Below are 17,860 nucleotides of genomic sequence, written 5' to 3' on the forward strand. Positions count from 1 at the left end.
ACACAACTGCAATGAAAACACGCCATATGGTCTGACGAGTCAACATTTACACTATTCCAGAATACCGGACGTGTGTTCGTCCGGCAAAAACCGGCAAAAGCATATCATATCGACAGCTGGGTTCCTACCGTGAAGCATGGAGGGGATTCTGTAATGTTGTTAGGAGCAATATCTTGCCGTGAATTTGAGTTTCTTGTTGTTCTGTGGGGGAGAGTCACAGGTGAACATTATCGTGTCTTTCTCGGCTACCATCTTCCTCCTATACTTCAGACTCTCTTTTGGCGAGAACGTCTGGCGTTCTAAGAAGATAACGCCCCTATTCACACTCTCCACGGTGTTCAAACATGGTTACATGAACATGACGATAAAGTAGAACGTCTAACGTGTTGTCCCCGATCCCCTCATCTGAACATAATTGAACCTTTAAAGATTTTTTAGAGAAGAAAGTCAAGTGCGCGACTTCCTTCTCCACTCACTCTATCTGAACTCGAGACTGTCTTGCACGAGGAATGGATACGAATTCTAATGACATTCAAGACCTTCAGTCTCACTTCGAAAACAAGCTCTCATTCATTCAAAGAGTGGCCCAACCCCTTGTGAATAAAATAGTTTCGTTTTTTTCACAGGTGTTTGTACTACATCTGTACATGGACTCATAAACACATTGCCCTTCTTTGAGTCGCGCATTCTCAGTCGGGTAAAAAAGAGCATAACGAAATATTTTTTTCAGTCACACACATATCAAAAAACATTTTAAAAGAACACCGTAACAGACCTAATTTCTGTTATTTAGGATTTAAACAAACGAACATATTAAACGAAATATCTCCACTTGATTGAAAGTTCACAATTGATTTCTCACACTAGAAACATCATAATTCATTATACTCATTTAAAAACAAATTACTATATTAAAAGAAACTTCATTCCAATTACTGCATTGAAAGAAACTACGCTCAGTGCTATCAAATAGATGGCCTTCATTCACTTTATCATCCAGCTGATAAGCACAACCAACTCCATTGGTCTCGATTCTTCCTATATTTAAGGTCACACTGTGCATTTCTTTTTTTACGATCTTCTTCTTTTACTACAGCAATGGAAATCAACATGGAAGGGTTAGGTTTAGAAAACGTCATAACAACGCTTATTTTGGGAGTCGTGATCTTTTTATTTTATTGCTGGTAAGTATATTTTGCATTTAAATACTTGTGTCCGTTAGTTTTTTTTTCTATGACAATCGCAATTTAGAACTATATTAAAATGACTTGTCAGAAATTAATATCAAAGCGACTTCGTTTTGAGTTAAATCTTTTTTATTTTTACTTAAAAAACTAGCATTAGTGTAATACTTATTTAAGCGTATTTTGAAATGATTTTATATCTTTTATGGTAGTTGTATAAAAATATTAGCAACACATATTAGAAAAACATATAGTAGGGGAATGTTGGGCAAAGTGAAATGGTTGAGATGAGTGAGTTTTTTCAAAATGAACGAATCGGAAATTTGTTTTGAAAATTACAGTGCATAAAGAAAGAACGTTATATTTAAAAATAAACTAAGGTTGAAACAGTATTTTTAACTTTTGGTGGTAAATTTGAGTCAAAAAAAAAAAAAAAAAAAAAAACAGTGGAAATTTTTCACTTTTTTTTCCGTGGTACAAAGTGAAAAATTAAAATATTTTTCAAATGAAACATTTTTTATTTAATTATAAACAAACTTTTGATTACAAGAATCAATAAATAAAAGGTTGAACGAATGAATGAAAAGATAATGAAACAAAAAACAAATAATTAAATGAATTAAATCAATTGATATAGCATGAAGGAAAATAATTGAGCGAGTAAAAGAATGAATTAATATGAAAATAAGTGAATGAGAATGAATAAATAAGTGAATTACTAAATGAAGAAATGTAAATGAATTTGTTAAAAAATGAAAATGTAAGTGATTTAGATTAAATAATTGAGTGAGTAAATGAAACAAACTATTTCACTTTGCATCGTATGTTCTTGACTATTTGCACTATTTATTTAAAATACATATAAGATCAATATTAACTAAATTTTTGCTGCATTGAATATTAGGAGATTTCAATTAATATTTCAAATGATAATAGCAAGAACTTTATCATTTTAATGTAACAAAAATTATTTTAGACTAACAACAAAATATTACATTATGAGTATCATTTTTTAAAAATTGCCTGTATTACGAAATGTTTCAATCTTTGGCGGTATTTTTTCCCTCAATGGAATAGACTACATATTGTACTACATAGTTAATATAATACCAAATAGGTTGAGCTAAAACACTGTAAAAAAATTTCGAAACGTTACCGGGTATTTCCGTGTCACGTTTCTGGATTTTAATGGTTTTTATCCACTTCCTGGAAAAATTAAGTATTTTTGTCAAAAAGTTTCCTGAATTGCTACAAGTCGCAAGAATGCAGACTTTTCACTGTTGTGAAAAATATTTTTAGCTCCCAGTTTAAAGATTAGCTGAACGTATTTATAAAGCGTATCGGCTTTACTCTAAGTGCGGCCCGTCACTGCTAATTAAGCTCCCAAAGGGAGCGAAAAAGTGTGGACTGCGTTGCTTTGCAAGATTTGCAGGCAAGTAAAATTCTCGTTACTTACTTGCAATTCTGGCATAGCATTGGCCATGTTTGCAATAATGCTCTTTTAACTTCCTTGATAAATCAGAATAATGCCAAGATATTATTTCCACCGACACGAGTGCTTTTAAACGGGAATATTTCTGAATTTTTCAGGAGTCTTCCAGGATAATATCAGGAAGGTTTCTGAATTTTAGCGGAAAAAGTTCCTGGAATTTGCAAGATATGTTACAGGCAGATATTGGGCACATCAGCTGCCCATTATTTTAAAGGAACGTTTCTGAATCGTTTTTACAGTGAAGCAGAGTAAATATTTCACAATTTCACTTTGCCCCATGTTCCCCTACATGAGATTCTATTTATAGTACTAATAATATTGATGCTTCTAGCTGTGAAATTTGATTGTTCTCTGCCTCTTTTTTCTTTTGAAAAGTGTTTAAGTTCATTTTGAACCTACGTGGGTATAATTTTGTTTTAAAAGTACTTGACTTAGTTTAGAAGGTTGTCGTTGAAAAATCGTTTCCGTAGATACAATGAAAATAATCTAAAAAGACAAATTTTCTGTTCTGTAACGGACTAACACATTTATCGTCATTAGAACAGGCATGATGAGTCTTTAAATTTGTTAACTTTATTTTTTCTAAATACAATTATACAGTTCATTTCTTCAATATTTCTAGCAGATTATTTTTATATCTTTGTACATTGGAACATTGTCCCAACTTTGAAGCGTATTTGCAATTACTCAAATATATGAAAAAATAGGTTAAACTAAATTAGTTAAATAGAGTTTAAGGTGCAAAAACAAGGCTCAAGAGCATATCGAAGAAGAAGTATGCCAAAAATTCAAACCAATGTTGTTCAGTTAACGTTGTATACCAAAGTTATTTCCGTATTCACACATCGCATAGTTTTTGAAAGTTTTCAAAATAAGTAATCATACCCCATATCCAAATTATTAAACATATCCTTATCAAAGTTTAACTCTTTTAGCCTCAAAAAATTCTATATCCTTTAACACCACTTATTTCTTCTTTGTGAAACACTAACAGGTGTACAAGCGCTCAGCACTAAATTCGACAACATGTCCCAAGTTGGGGTACTGTCTCCAGTATGGGCATTGAACTTTACTGTAGTAATATATAAAAATATCATCCTCGAAATTTTTAGGAGTATTAAACATTTTAATACATTTATAAAAAAATATGTAAAGTAATTTTGTTAATAGTTTTATTAAGGTAGGCGAACACCTTAATTTTCGAAAGAAGTCAATTTGCAAATTTTGAAGAATTAAGAGACCCTCAATGCTTTTCTATCTATAGCCGTATCTTTTTCCGAATCGATGAATTTGATTTTCTCACAACCACGTTTTCAAAGTTTTTACTTACGCTAGCAGCTCTAGCAAAAAACTATTAAGTCTATACAATTGAAACTTTGAAAACATGGTAATTGAACACATTTTTTTAAAAATAAATTTCTTAATGAACATGCAATGTATAGTTTTGAAATAATGATCAAATAAAGGTAGAGGGCAAAAAGCACGTTTCTCGGGGGAATATTTCAAACATTTACCCAAAAAATCTGTCTTTAGTAATTTAATTCTAAATTAGAGAGCTATATCACTCTCTAGTATCTAAAGATATTTACGCAAACTTATGAAATTATCACAAAGTGAATCCTTTGGAAGTGTTAAGAAGATGGCTGTTTTTTGCTAAAAAAATGACTTTTTCACTGAAAACACACATCAGAATTTTTTTTCAACAGTATAAATGGTCAAAATGTGTTATTTAGATCATATTTAATAATCATTTAAAGTTTTAGAAAGGAGTTTAAAGGTATATAATTGTGAAATTAGTAACAGCAAATACATTTTAGTGACACGTCAACATTTTTACCGAATTAGCAGTGAAATTTCACGTAATTTAGGTGGGGTAATAAGGCCTATCAAAGAGATATTTGAAATAAAATAAAAACTATGCATTCGAATCAACAAACTGTAATATTAATTCAACATACATATCAATTAGTACAAGAAACTAACAAAAGATTACCAGTTTTGGAGAAAACAAGCATGACATAAAACATTTTTTGAAACCTTGTCATTAGGCCTTATTATACTATGATAGGATAATAAGGCCTAAGATCTTTAACAGTCTTAAATAATCAAAACAAGCTTTTAACATTGATAATTGAGACAAATTTTAATATATATGCATTAATCACGCTTAAAGTCTTAAAAATGACAAAACAAATTCGTCGTTTAACAACCGTCAGAGCACTGAAAATTATCTTTGTCATAGAATGTCACACCGACGCATTCCTTATGATACCACTTGCCGCATTTTAGATATAGTTTCATGTCATTCATCTTATCCTCTCACAAGGGTGTGACTGTACCAAATATCATCGAAATCTTTAGGATCATTTCCTTCATTGAGGGTTTACGTCCTTTTTATTTTCTTCTCTTTATTTCTTCTGTCAAACAAGTCCTTGACAACTGGGGTTATCTGATAATGAATAGCTTTTCTTATAACAATTGGTGTTCTTTTTCCATAATTTTCTCTGGTGTAAGCATAATCTCCTAAAATGCTGTACTTTTTAATGGATTGAGCCGCACATTGTCTTTTTCATCGTCCGAACTAGAACCGTAAACCATGTGATAAAAATTTTCAGAACGTCTGCTTGGGGTACTACAATAACACTGAACCAATTAGTAAATAGTCGTAACTACTTATGAACATCCATAATATATTAAGAAAAATTTCAAACAAGATGTAAAACTGACAAACATGGTTGCAAAAGCAAAGAAGGCCTACGATCAAAATTAGCAGGCCTTATTTTCTGCTGACATTGTGTACAAAGAAGTACCGAAAAGTGCAATAAATGGTTCATTTATATAATTCAGATATCAAAGACAATAGAAGCGTTGACAACAGAAAACGGGAGCACAAAACTATATCTAAAAGTGTAATATTACAAAAAATATTTAACAATCAGTCGGACGATTTTTTATTATTCGTGTTGCACAACCGCTCCGCGCAAACGAATCGCGTCACACTGGTAGCAACTAGTGAGCAACATGTCGTGACCAGTATGAAGTGCCATCTAAGAGTGTTAGCTACCTACGAGTACGTCCTTGAGTGGATACGAACATTTTAAATTGTATTTTTTTTTGTTTATTCCTTATTAGCCGACAGGCCTTAATACCCGCACCTACCTTATCGTAAAATAGTACAGCCAAACACAATTTTGCTGTAAGACTCATACTGCTTCCCTCATTTACAGGTACTCAACAAGGGACTACCAGTACTGGAAAGTAAGAAATATTCCATTTGTAAAACCGCTACCGATATTGGGATCCCTACTTGAAACTTTTGGACAGGTATGTATTTAGTGTGCATGATTTTGGAAAGTTTTTTAAAGCATGAAAAGTACTCAAAGACATTACTGTTAACACATTTATTGTACTTTCAGCGATATTATATATAATAAGTAGGTTTTAAACGTCAGAAACTTTAAAAAGCCCAAAAAAGAGTAATTTTAGCGATAGGTAAATCGTATTTGCATACGCTTTTCAACAATGATTTCTTTAAATTATCTCTATAATGCTTACACTTAACTTGGAGTTAAATTGAGCAGATAAGTAGACTAGTATTAACTAGCTTTTGTTTTGTTATCAGTTAAACTGTGAAGCAATTACACATCTTGTTTGATGTTAACAGCTTTAAGCCAAGTTAAAGAGCTGGTTGACGACAAAATAGCGCCTGTTTAATAGACTTAGAATAGTTTGAAGAATTTTAGAAAATTACGCGAGGGCTTACTTTATTTTCTCGGTTTGCTTGTGGAAAGCAAAGAAACTTTTTCTTTAGCATTCAGAGAAGTTTTTACTTTAAGGATTAGTCATCAAGCATTTATTCATGTGCTTCTTTTTGAAGAGCTTAAAATTTAAAAACTTTGCATCAGCAATTATGATGATGAAGAACAGAAAATGAATTAATTTTTAGAATAAATGGAAATATATATAATCATCTAGTACTAATACTTTTTTGTTTATTTTTAGTCACTCCATTTCGTCGAGGTTGATAGGTATAAGAAATATGGAAAGATATATGGGTAAGATTGGTATGCTCACAACTTTATTTAAAGTAGACCGACCAGGAATTGAACGCTATATAATGAACGAACTGCTAATAGTTTTTTTTTTTTTTTTAAATAAAACAGTTTTAAAGTTTTTTCTTAGATTATCAAGTAGTAACTATATTCTAAACATTTCCAAAGATGAAACACCTAGAAAACACTCTTTTTGTCCTTTGGATGAGTGGTGTTAATTCAATGAGTTGGTGAGCATTTTTTTTTTTTTAATTTAACCTCTAAAAACTTCACGCAAAACAGTACAGTCATGAATTTAAAAGGTATACCTTCTATGCGCCAAATGCTGCGTTTTAACGATCTTCTGAGGTTTTGGAATTGAAACCCCTCTTAATTGTTCATTCACTAGTTGGTCTACTCTGCTTTGAAATTTTGTTTTTTAATATTGTTAACGATTTGTAGATTTGTACTCATATTTTTATATGTAGTCATTTCGAAGGATCAAAGCCGGCAATATCCATAGCAGATCCAGCCCTCTTAAGAAACATTTTAGTGAAAGATTTCCACGTTTTTCCTGATCGCAGAGTAAGTCTTTAATATTTTTCAAAAAATAAGGTAAACACACTAGTAGCGGCCTGTGCTTAATTGTGCTCCTGTAGTTTCCACTTCAAGGTTTATATTTGAAAAAATAGGATTTCAGGTATCTCAATGAATTTAAAAGTGCATGAAACGTACAGGAGGCAATACTTCCTGTCCGTTTAAATCCCCTGAAAAACAAACAATCCTATTTTTTTAAATATAAGCATTGAAATGACCACTACTGAAGCACTATTAAGCACAGGTCACTGCTTGTATGATTACTTTATAGTTTTTAAAGGTAATTTTAAAAACTGTTTTACGTGTGATTAAACAGTATTTTAGGGTGTCACGCGTGGAATAAAGGGACTACTTTTGTGACAGAGTGAAGCAAAGGGATGTAAGTTGCCATTTTCAAGTTTTGAGTAAAACGCATTTTAAGTTCCGGTCCTAGGTAGACTTCCATTTAAGAGTTCCTTTAAATCATACTAAATGACGACCCTAATAAGGGCTACTAGTACTATCTCTTGCTAGTAGCCCTTATTGGTTGTATTATCCCGTATTGGTATTTGGCTAGTAGCCTTTACTGTATCTATGCTAGTACGCCAAAACGGAGCAGTTTCACCTACCATTTGTACTTGTTTGCTCCATATTTTTAATTTTGGCCCTTAGATCCATTGGCTTCTCACTGCTTCGGTTTTCCTTACATTTTTATGGATATCATATAGATTATGGATTCAAGGCTCAAATTAAAAAAAACCTGATCTACTTTCCTTGTGTGATTTATTAAGCAACATAAAATCCAATATCTTTTGTAATTCATATTGTAAAAGTGAATGTTATGTGTCTCATGCAGGAAAAACTTTTGGACAACTGTTTTCGACTACTCACTTCTAGCAACATATCCTCCCAATCTATGGCTACACATTTTTTGACTATATACTTGTATTTCCAACTAATTATTACTTCATATTTCGAAAATAAACTAATAGAATGGCATTTTACAAAAAGTTACAAAATTTTACCTGCACTTGATAGCTCTAAACTTGATTTCGAAAGTAACATTTCAAAAATGCAATGATAAATTTGTTTGCCTAAGAAATCATGCGTTCATGTGTGATATTATGGAAAAATATTTTAATTATCACAGTTTTTTCAATTACTTTAAGAGCTGTTACGTTTTGGACAAAATTTCTTCTCTTCCGTGGAATGGCCCTTTAGGTGAATTACAAACATTAACACAAGAAAAAACCCTACATACGACAATTCAGCGTTGAACGTCATTGATTTCGAGCACTTGAAACTCTAAGGTAACGGCACCAGTAACAGAAAGGGTCTAGTAATAGGCAGTCGTAAGTTCGGATTTAAATAATAAGAATTTCAAGCGGATAAAACTGATGTTGCTGCAATCCAGGAATACTGTGCAACCATCAAGTTTTTATCAGAGTGAGTTTTATGAACCGGTTGGTATTTACAAGGCAGTGGTGGAAGGTTATGAACAGCCACCATGAAGTCTGCCAGTGTTTAATGTTCATTTGTATTTAATGAGGTTTTAGATCTAAAAATAAAGAACTTTTACTCAATTTGAAAATAAAAAGGGAATTCTGCCCATTTATCATCCTTTCCTCATCCTATGTACCAGCATAATTATAGGTGTCTGTTACTGGGAGTCAAACCTTTATTCGAAATTGAGCAAGTAAAAATAGAATTAACTAAATTCTAAATGCATTATAAGGCTCAGAAAATTGAGTTAACCTGAGAACGATGTCTTAATGGCATGTGTTACTGGTGCCTTTACCATAAATTGAATTGTTGTGTTCAGAAACTATAGATAACTTCGTTCAAAAACTTGAATGTAATTTTTATTCATCGAAACTTCGTGTAATATTTTTATAAACTTTAACTTGAGTTTTAAAGTAACACTGTAGTTGAATGTACGAGTAATTTTAAAATAGCGTTACATTAAAAAACATACTGTAAAATTCATGCCTTTATTTATTTCCTTTACTATTTCATTCTTATATTTGTATGTTTTCTCAGGCTTTTACTACAGGTGAACCAACTATCGATCTAAATGTTGCAACAGTTTCTGGTGAAGACTGGAAAAGAATTCGTTCAATTATAACGCCTACGTTCACCACAGGGAAAATAAAAAAGGTACTGTTCTGACATCTTAGTCATTATTATTGAAAACAAAAACTGATATCATTCACACAATCAACATCAATTTCACTAATTAAAGCTGTATTTTAACACTGGAATCACTTTTTTTTGCTAAATGCTTATATGTATTTTCATAAAAAGCTTAATACGACATTGACTTTTCCTAAATCATCGTGCTGTATCTTTATACATAAAGGTCTAATCTCTGTCCGGATGTCCGGGGTAAACGTCAAAACTACTGGACGGATTTTAACCATTTTTTCACCATGGATAGCTAGATAATCGGGGAACAACTTAGGCTATAATTTGTTTTTTAAAAACTTAGTTTTCAAAAGTTATGGTGGAAAACAGCAAATTTCATGTAATTTCCCCATTGAATGATTAAATATAAAATCCATTGTTAGGAAAATTCGTTGCCCAACAACAGCGATATTAAAAGTAATCATAATGTAAATTTTGAATCAAGGCCTCTCTGGAGCAAGCATGACATTTATTAGGAGTTGCATCCTTATCTTTATACATAAAGGTCTAATCTCTGTCCGGATGTCCGGGGTAAACGTCAAAACTACTGGAGGGATTTTAACCATTTTTTCACCATGGATAGCTAGATAATCGGGGAACAACTTAGGCTATAATTTGTTCCTTAAAAACTTAGTTTTCAAAAGTTATGGTGGAAAACAGCAAATTTCATGTAATTTCCCCATTGAATGATTAAATATAAAATCCATTGTTAGGAAAATTCGTTGCCCAACAACAGCGATATTAAAAGTAATCATAATGTAAATTTTGAATCAAGGCCTCTCTGGAGCAAGCATGACATTTATTAGGAGTTGCATCCTTATCTTTATACATAAAGATCTAATCTCTGTCCGGATGTCCGGGGTAAACGTCAAAACTACTGGAGGGATTTTAACCATTTTTTTACCATGGATAGCTAGATAATCGGAAAACAACTTAGGCTATAATTTATTGCTAAAAAACTTAGTTTAAGACCGTCGTGATCGAAAACAGTGAATGTCATGTATTGGGTTGTTCGGAAAGTAATTTCGTTTTTTTCCCGACAGTACTTCATGGCCTATGCCTTTCAAATAGTCATAAACTGTTCAATTAAAAAAATAATAATAATAATCTTTTATCGATCACTGGTGTTGTAATTCACCGTTTTGCAACAATCATTTTCTTCATTGTGTCTTTATTAGCTTCAACTGACTTTCCAGAACAAAGTGTCTTTTCAACATCTAAATTGCCGAATAAAATTTTTGTGAACAGTACTGGTGTACTGTCAGTACGCCTTCTCCCCGTGTACATCGGCTTTTTTTTTTTTTTTAATTTCTTGAACAGAAGTTTTACCTCTTCGATAGCGAAAAGTAAAATACGCTGAAAATTCTGCTTTCACTCTTCATATTCCAACCAAAAAATACTGCGTAGATTAAAATGGTCACTTTTACAAGCAAACCTTGCGACATAAGCTTTCAAGATATGTAACGTTTATACGGCGTAAGGGTGAATTTTGGTGTTACAAAATTCAATAAAATCCACTCGAAAAAAAAACGAAATTACTTTCCGAACAACCCAATAATTTCCACATCAAATGATTAAAGATTAAACCCATTGTTTCGAAAATTCGTTGCCTAACAACAGCAATATTAAAAGTAATCATAATGTAAGTTTTGAATCAAGGCCTCTCTGAAGCAAGCATGACATTGTTTCTTAGGAATTGCATCCTCATCTTTATACATAAAGGTCTAATCTCTGTCCGGATGTCCGGGGTAAACTTCAAAACTACTGGAAGGATTTTAACCATTTTTTCACCAAAGATAGCTGCATAATCGGGGAACAACTTAGCCTATAATTTGTTCCTTAAAAACTTAGTTTTGAAAAGTTATGGTGGAAAACAGCAAATTTCATGTAATTTCCCCATTAAATGATTAAATATAAAATCCATTGCTAGGAAAATTCGTTGCCTAACAACAGGAACATTAAAAGTAATCATAATGTAAATTTTGAATCAAGGCCTCTCTGGAGCAAGCATGATATTTATTGCTTTCTTAGGAGTTGCATCCTTATCTTTATACATAAAGGTCTAATCTCTGTCCGGATGTCCGGGGTAAACTTCAAAACTACTGGAAGGATTTTAACCATTTTTTCACCAAAGATAGCTGCATAATCGGGGAACAACTTAGCCTATAATTTGTTCCTTAAAAACTTAGTTTTGAAAAGTTATGGTGGAAAACAGCAAATTTCATGTAATTTCCCCATTAAATGATTAAATATAAAATCCATTGCTAGGAAAATTCGTTGCCTAACAACAGGAACATTAAAAGTAATCATAATGTAAATTTTGAATCAAGGCTTCTCCGGAGCAAGCATGATATTTATTGCTTTCTTAGGAGTTGCATCCTTATCTTTATACATAAAGGTCTAATCTCTGTCCGGATGTCCGGGGTAAACTTCAAAACTACTGGAGGGATTTTAACCATTTTTTCACCATAGATAGCTACATAATCGGGGAACAACTTAGGCTATAATTTGTTCCTTAAAAACTTTGTTTTAAAAAGTTATGGTGGAAAACAGCAAATTTCATGTAATTTCCCCATTAAATGATTAAATATAAAATCCATTGCTAGGAAAATTCGTTGCCTAACAACAGGAACATTAAAAGTAATCATAATGTAAATTTTGAATCAAGGCTTCTCCGGAGCAAGCATGATATGTATTGCTTTCTTAGGAGTTGCATCCTTATCTTTATACATAAAGGTCTAATCTCTGTCCGGATGTCCGGGGTAAACTTCAAAACTACTGGAGGGATTTTAACCATTTTTTCACCATAGATAGCTACATAATCGGGGAACAACTTAGGCTATAATTTGTTCCTTAAAAACTTTGTTTTAAAAAGTTATGGTGGAAAACAGCAAATTTCATGTAATTTCCCCATTAAATGATTAAATATAAAATCCATTGCTAGGAAAATTCGTTGCCTAACAACAGGAACATTAAAAGTAATCATAATGTAAATTTTGAATCAAGGCTTCTCCGGAGCAAGCATGATATGTATTGCTTTCTTAGGAGTTGCATCCTTATCTTTATACATAAAGGTCTAATCTCTGTCCGGATGTCCGGGGTAAACTTCAAAACTACTGGAAGGATTTTAACCATTTTTTCACCAAAGATAGCTGCATAATCGGGGAACAACTTAGGCTATAATTTATTGCTAAAAAACTTAGTTTAAGAACGTCGTGATCGAAAACAGTAAATGTCATGTAATTTCCACATCAAATGATTAAAGATTAAACCCATTGTTTCGAAAATTCGTTGCCTAACAGTAGGAACATTAAAAGTAATCATAATGTAAATTTTGAATCAAGGCCTCTCTGGAGCAAGCATGATATTTATTGCTTTCTTAGGAGTTGCATCCTTATCTTTATACATAAAGGTCTAATCTCTGTCCGGATGTCCGGGGTAAACTTCAAAACTACTGGAAGGATTTTAACCATTTTTTCACCAAAGATAGCTGCATAATCGGGGAACAACTTAGGCTATAATTTATTGCTAAAAAACTTAGTTTAAGAACGTCGTGATTGAAAACAGTAAATGTCATGTAATTTCCACATCAAATGATTAAAGATTAAACCCACTGTTTCGAAAATTCGTTGCCTAACAACAACAACATTAAAAGTAATCATAATGAAAATTTTGAATCAAAGCCTCTCTGGAGCAAGCATGATATTTATTGCTTTCTTAGGAGTTGCATCCTTATCTTTATACATAAAGGGATACTTCTGTCCGGATGTCCGGGGTAAACTTCAAAACTACTGGACGGATTTTAACCATTTTTTCACCATAGATAGTTACATCACCATACATAGAGCATAGAAATATACATAGAGAGGCCCCGTCTATGGTAAAAAGGAGATGAAATTGAAGCCGGAATTGTGGGGTACAGCGGTGCAATGATTAGCGGGGTTATGATAACGTGATCGCTTCGCGAGTATAGTTTTCACCAATCTCGCAAAAAGACCGTATAAAATAGCTGGCGGATTGGTTTGCATTTTAATTCATGTATTATTGCAATTTCAAAAACGTGCCTCATAAACTTGCAACAATATCTAAGTTTAAATTAACAACCAATTGAGATTCAGTAATGGAATGTTTGGAATCAAGATGTATCATAAAATAATTAGCAAGAAGCTAAGGATGTTTGGATAGAGCGGTGCAACTTCCTGCATCAATTTCTTAGTATAGAAGAGCCTCTCTATGCAATTTCTTTGCTCTATGTGAGTAAACATAAAACATATTGTTACAAAAATTCGTTGCCTAACAACAGCAATATTAAAAGTAATCATAATGAAAATTTTGAATCAAGGCTTCTCCGGAGTAAACATGAGTTTAAAGTCATTTAAACATTTGGAAACTCTACTTTTCGCAACCTGATTGTAGGAGAGCTTTAGTTCAGAGTTAAAGCTTATAGTAGATAGCTTTTTTTTTTTCTTTTGTGTTTGTGTGTGTACTAATTAATTAAATGAAGTACGCGCACGGTTTTTTAGTGATCTTTGTTTTTGTTAGTTCATATTTTGGAAATTCTTCAAAATTTTAATATGCTTAAATTCGTGCTTTCGCTTCTAAATGAATATTCGTTGGTTCTTTACACTTATTGCTATTTTACTTTTATGGGTAAGGAAGAAGCTCGATTTTTAATCACGTCAAAGCGGCTGTGTTTTGAGTTCTTTCAGTTAAAGCAGAAAACAAAAGAAAATAGCGATTGTTTCTTACAATTATTACTGACCCAGGCAACGCCGGGTACATTTGCTAGTAATAATATAAAGCTCTAAGAAAATTGTATTTTTTTAAACCTTAACTAAAGTGTTATACCTGAAAGTTTGGGTAGGTGTCATTTTGACCCCTTTGAGGAAAAAATAAATTCAAATACACTTATTGATGTTGAAACAAAGCAAAAAGCCAAAAATGCCTCTTGGAACATATAATTGCAAGAATTTAAAGCGTTCATAATGTTTTGTACATAAAAGGGAGCATTAAACACTAGATTTTGAAATGCAACTGAATACAACAGAAAATGCGCTAGTTATTTTAAGGTTATTTACAACGTTTTTTAATACTGCATTATGTATACCTAAAATCTCTTTAAATAAAGTGCATTTGTTATAAATATGTCTTTTGTAACTATTTTTTACAAATATATAACACTACGTAGGGAACTACGCAGATTTCTTTTCAGAGGGTCAAAATGACCCCTGCCGTATTTCTCAGTATACGAAGACAATCGTAATTCTAGTTAAAAAGCATTACAATGTGCTTCTTATTTGTTTTCTTACTTTATTTTCAAGTATATTAATGTCATAATAATTGTATGACTATATTACAAGCATTTAATACCGCATAACCTCGTTTTTGAAAATTTAAATAATACTGAATTCAAAATTTTACTTTAATTCATTTTGCCCACTACATCATTTTGTCAGTTTTAGGTAATAGTTCATCAATTTCGGACTCATTTTGTAACATCAATACGTTCTAACAAGAATCCAGTGTCTTTTGTGAAAGAACAGCAATAATATTTGCACTATTACTAAATCAAAGTTCTAATACGAACTTAATGCAAATAAAGTATCCATGATGTACATATTTATCTGATATTTTGAGTAATAAATGCATAATCTCAACTTTGAAGACTTTTTGTTACGTTTTAATCTTTTAAAACTGAAACAACTTTTTTGCTTCATGCAAAACAGCACAGGTACTAGAATAGGGTATAACTTTTTGAATTAGCTACTAACTTTTTTAAGCATTGCATAGCTATGTTTAGACACCTAGTATTTAGAGTGAAGATCGGGGTGTCCCACTGTCTTATTCTAACTTTCCAACCAGGTCTTTGATATCTCGACGATAATATCATTTTATTATGACAATGAAAACTATTTTAATAAGTATTATATTACTGCTACTTCAACCATCTTGGTGCAGAGATATGATACACCAAACCTGCATCTTTAGCATAGTATATGATTCCTATTGCGTCTTCTGCGTCAATTCGTAAAGCAAATATCCTCTCAATAATTCAGCTTGGTTTCAAGATTTTTCATGCGTCCTCTTCGTACATTGTTAAAGATTCAGGATTTTTTTTTACATGGACTATTACTGTAAAATTGAGTGCATACAGTGTAGAAAAAAATTACAGTAAATTTTGCGAAGAAAAAGTAAGCTATTGGAGCGCCAGCTGGTACGCAACCTGATTTCTGTTGTGAAGGGTATGATTCCTATTTTCACTCCTCCATCGGGTTCCAACCAATGAGAGGATTAGTTCGAATGTCGCTGCTTTTATCTCTTTTTTTTCTCTAATCAGCGCAACTAGTCTCAGCGTTCTCGTTTTTCTACTGCAAAATGCTTCAGTAAAATAGGATTTCATGTAAAAAGTACAGACAACATTGAAGAGATTACATTTTACCGTAAAATTACAGGAAACTATGCAACATTGTATACTCATCTGAACTCAGTGATACTGCATGATATGTAATTCTAAATACCGTATTTTTATTGGTTATCTTCCCCGGTTAGGCAATGCGTACTTTTAACAGTATCTAGCGGGAATTCCCATCGTGAAACAATGCAAAACGTATGATTCATCGTATTATCAGAAAAGGTTTAATTAACTTCTATTAAATTGCTCTTTAAAGAACCAAAATTGTAAAAAAAAAGGACAAGATAATTTTAAAGTTACAAACCAGTGCAACAGAGATATTTTCGAGTTTTATTAGCCAATATGATCTTTTAAAATCCCCTGTATTAGTTAAAGCAGAGGGGGCAGTTACAGAGTGCGTGAAGAAAGAAGCGCACACGTGCCTCAATGTTATAAAATATGTGACTTGAACAGCTTTGTCCAGCACCGTAGTATTTAAATTTATTGTTTGTTTTATTGAGATACTTTTGTTTTAATTTTAATTTTAGACTTGTGAAATAAATGAATTTATTTTTATATTTAATGAATTCTTAAAATATTTAGTTTACAACCTACATAAGCTATGTAAGAGCCTCGAACACTTACTTCACTTGCATGTCCGGTTACATGTTCATGTACATTCAGCATTTAGAATGCTTAAAAAAATGTTACCTTTATGCAAAATTAATGAAATTAATTTCTAGCTGTGTTAAAGCTGAAATGTTTATTTTATGTATTTCATTACAGTCTTTTAAATAATTAACTAATTTTTGTTTCCAGATGATATCTATTTTTAGGGATTGCTCTCAAGTATGTGTAAATCATTTCATGCCATATGCAAAATCAGGAAAGTCTGTAGATACGAAAGTGTAAGTTTTCATTAAAAAAATATCCTGTATTGAAGAATACTGTAGGTAAGGCAATTATTTTAAATAGACGTATTAATTGTTGTCCAAAACGTCCTCCAAAGACTCGTAATATGCTATTGAATGAATTTTATAAAGCAGTGTAAGATGAAGTTTAGAGATGTAAAAGGTAAACGGCACACATATATGATAGCAACATTGTAAATACAAAAACATTTAAGAAAATGTTAGATGGAAAACATATTGAAAACACAAAAGTTCAAGAATGTAACAAATAAGATACATATAACTTCAAATTTAAATGGCAAATAAAATGAAACCATTCTTAAAGCTCTAAACCATCTTTAAAGCTTTAAACAAATAAATACAAACTACGTATCCAATTACGTAGCTGTTTTAAGTCTTTTTTAAAATTTTCTCTTGGACCTGAATAATCATTACAAAACCAAAAAAACGTACTCTACTGTTTCAAATTTCTGTCCACAAGAACAAATATCATCATTTGCCTAATTAAATTTATACAGATAACTTAAAATTTCCATGTCCTGCGAGGGTTCGTGTCAACTTGAATTCGGTAAAGAATTCCTTAATTTAATCGTCGAAGGATATTTTGGAAGAACCATTTGGTTAACAAAGCTTTTCATGCGGCAAAAACTCGGTATTCCAACTTCCAACAGTTCTAATCCAGGTTTCGTGTTTAGAATGAGACAGTGGGATTGACACTGATGCATCAATCTGCTGGCAAATCGCATCTTTGACCATAAAGTCAGATGTGTCATTGCCTAAAATTTCAACTATGTCCTAAATACTCATATGTAATGATGTAGAATTCTGAAGAATTTCAGGAACATGTTTAAAATATTTTTTTTAAACTCAGTAACGGACTCTTGAGATACGTTCGTTACTGATAACGAACTTATGAAATACGTACGTTACTGAGCAAAAAAAAAAAAAAACTTTGTTATTCAAATTTTGACTGCTTAAAAGAGTCCATTTTCTTCATAAAGTTAATTCAATGAAGCACGGTTTTGGCATATAATGGGTCTTAATAGTATATTTTGTGCAACAATTGATGCTTCAGTTACTGTGTAATGTAT

At 32.0% G+C, this 17,860-nt stretch overlaps 1 protein-coding gene across 1 annotated transcript in view; it reads left to right on the plus strand.

Annotated features, from left to right (window-relative positions):
* Positions 1–1,104: 1,104 nt before the first annotated feature.
* The window catches only part of LOC129221990 (cytochrome P450 3A8-like), a 33,327-nt gene continuing 16,571 nt past the window's right edge, over positions 1,105–17,860 (plus strand). Inside the window, exons 1-6 of the mRNA XM_054856399.1 lie at positions 1,105–1,184; positions 5,904–6,000; positions 6,679–6,731; positions 7,196–7,292; positions 9,324–9,440; positions 16,678–16,766. Of these exons, the coding sequence (XP_054712374.1) occupies positions 1,111–1,184; positions 5,904–6,000; positions 6,679–6,731; positions 7,196–7,292; positions 9,324–9,440; positions 16,678–16,766 (527 nt within the window). The 5' untranslated portion in view covers positions 1,105–1,110. The remainder of the gene's footprint in view (positions 1,185–5,903; positions 6,001–6,678; positions 6,732–7,195; positions 7,293–9,323; positions 9,441–16,677; positions 16,767–17,860) is intronic.

The sequence above is a fragment of the Uloborus diversus genome, chromosome 5, assembly GCF_026930045.1.
Source record: "Uloborus diversus isolate 005 chromosome 5, Udiv.v.3.1, whole genome shotgun sequence".
Taxonomy (NCBI): Eukaryota; Metazoa; Arthropoda; class Arachnida; order Araneae; family Uloboridae; genus Uloborus; species Uloborus diversus.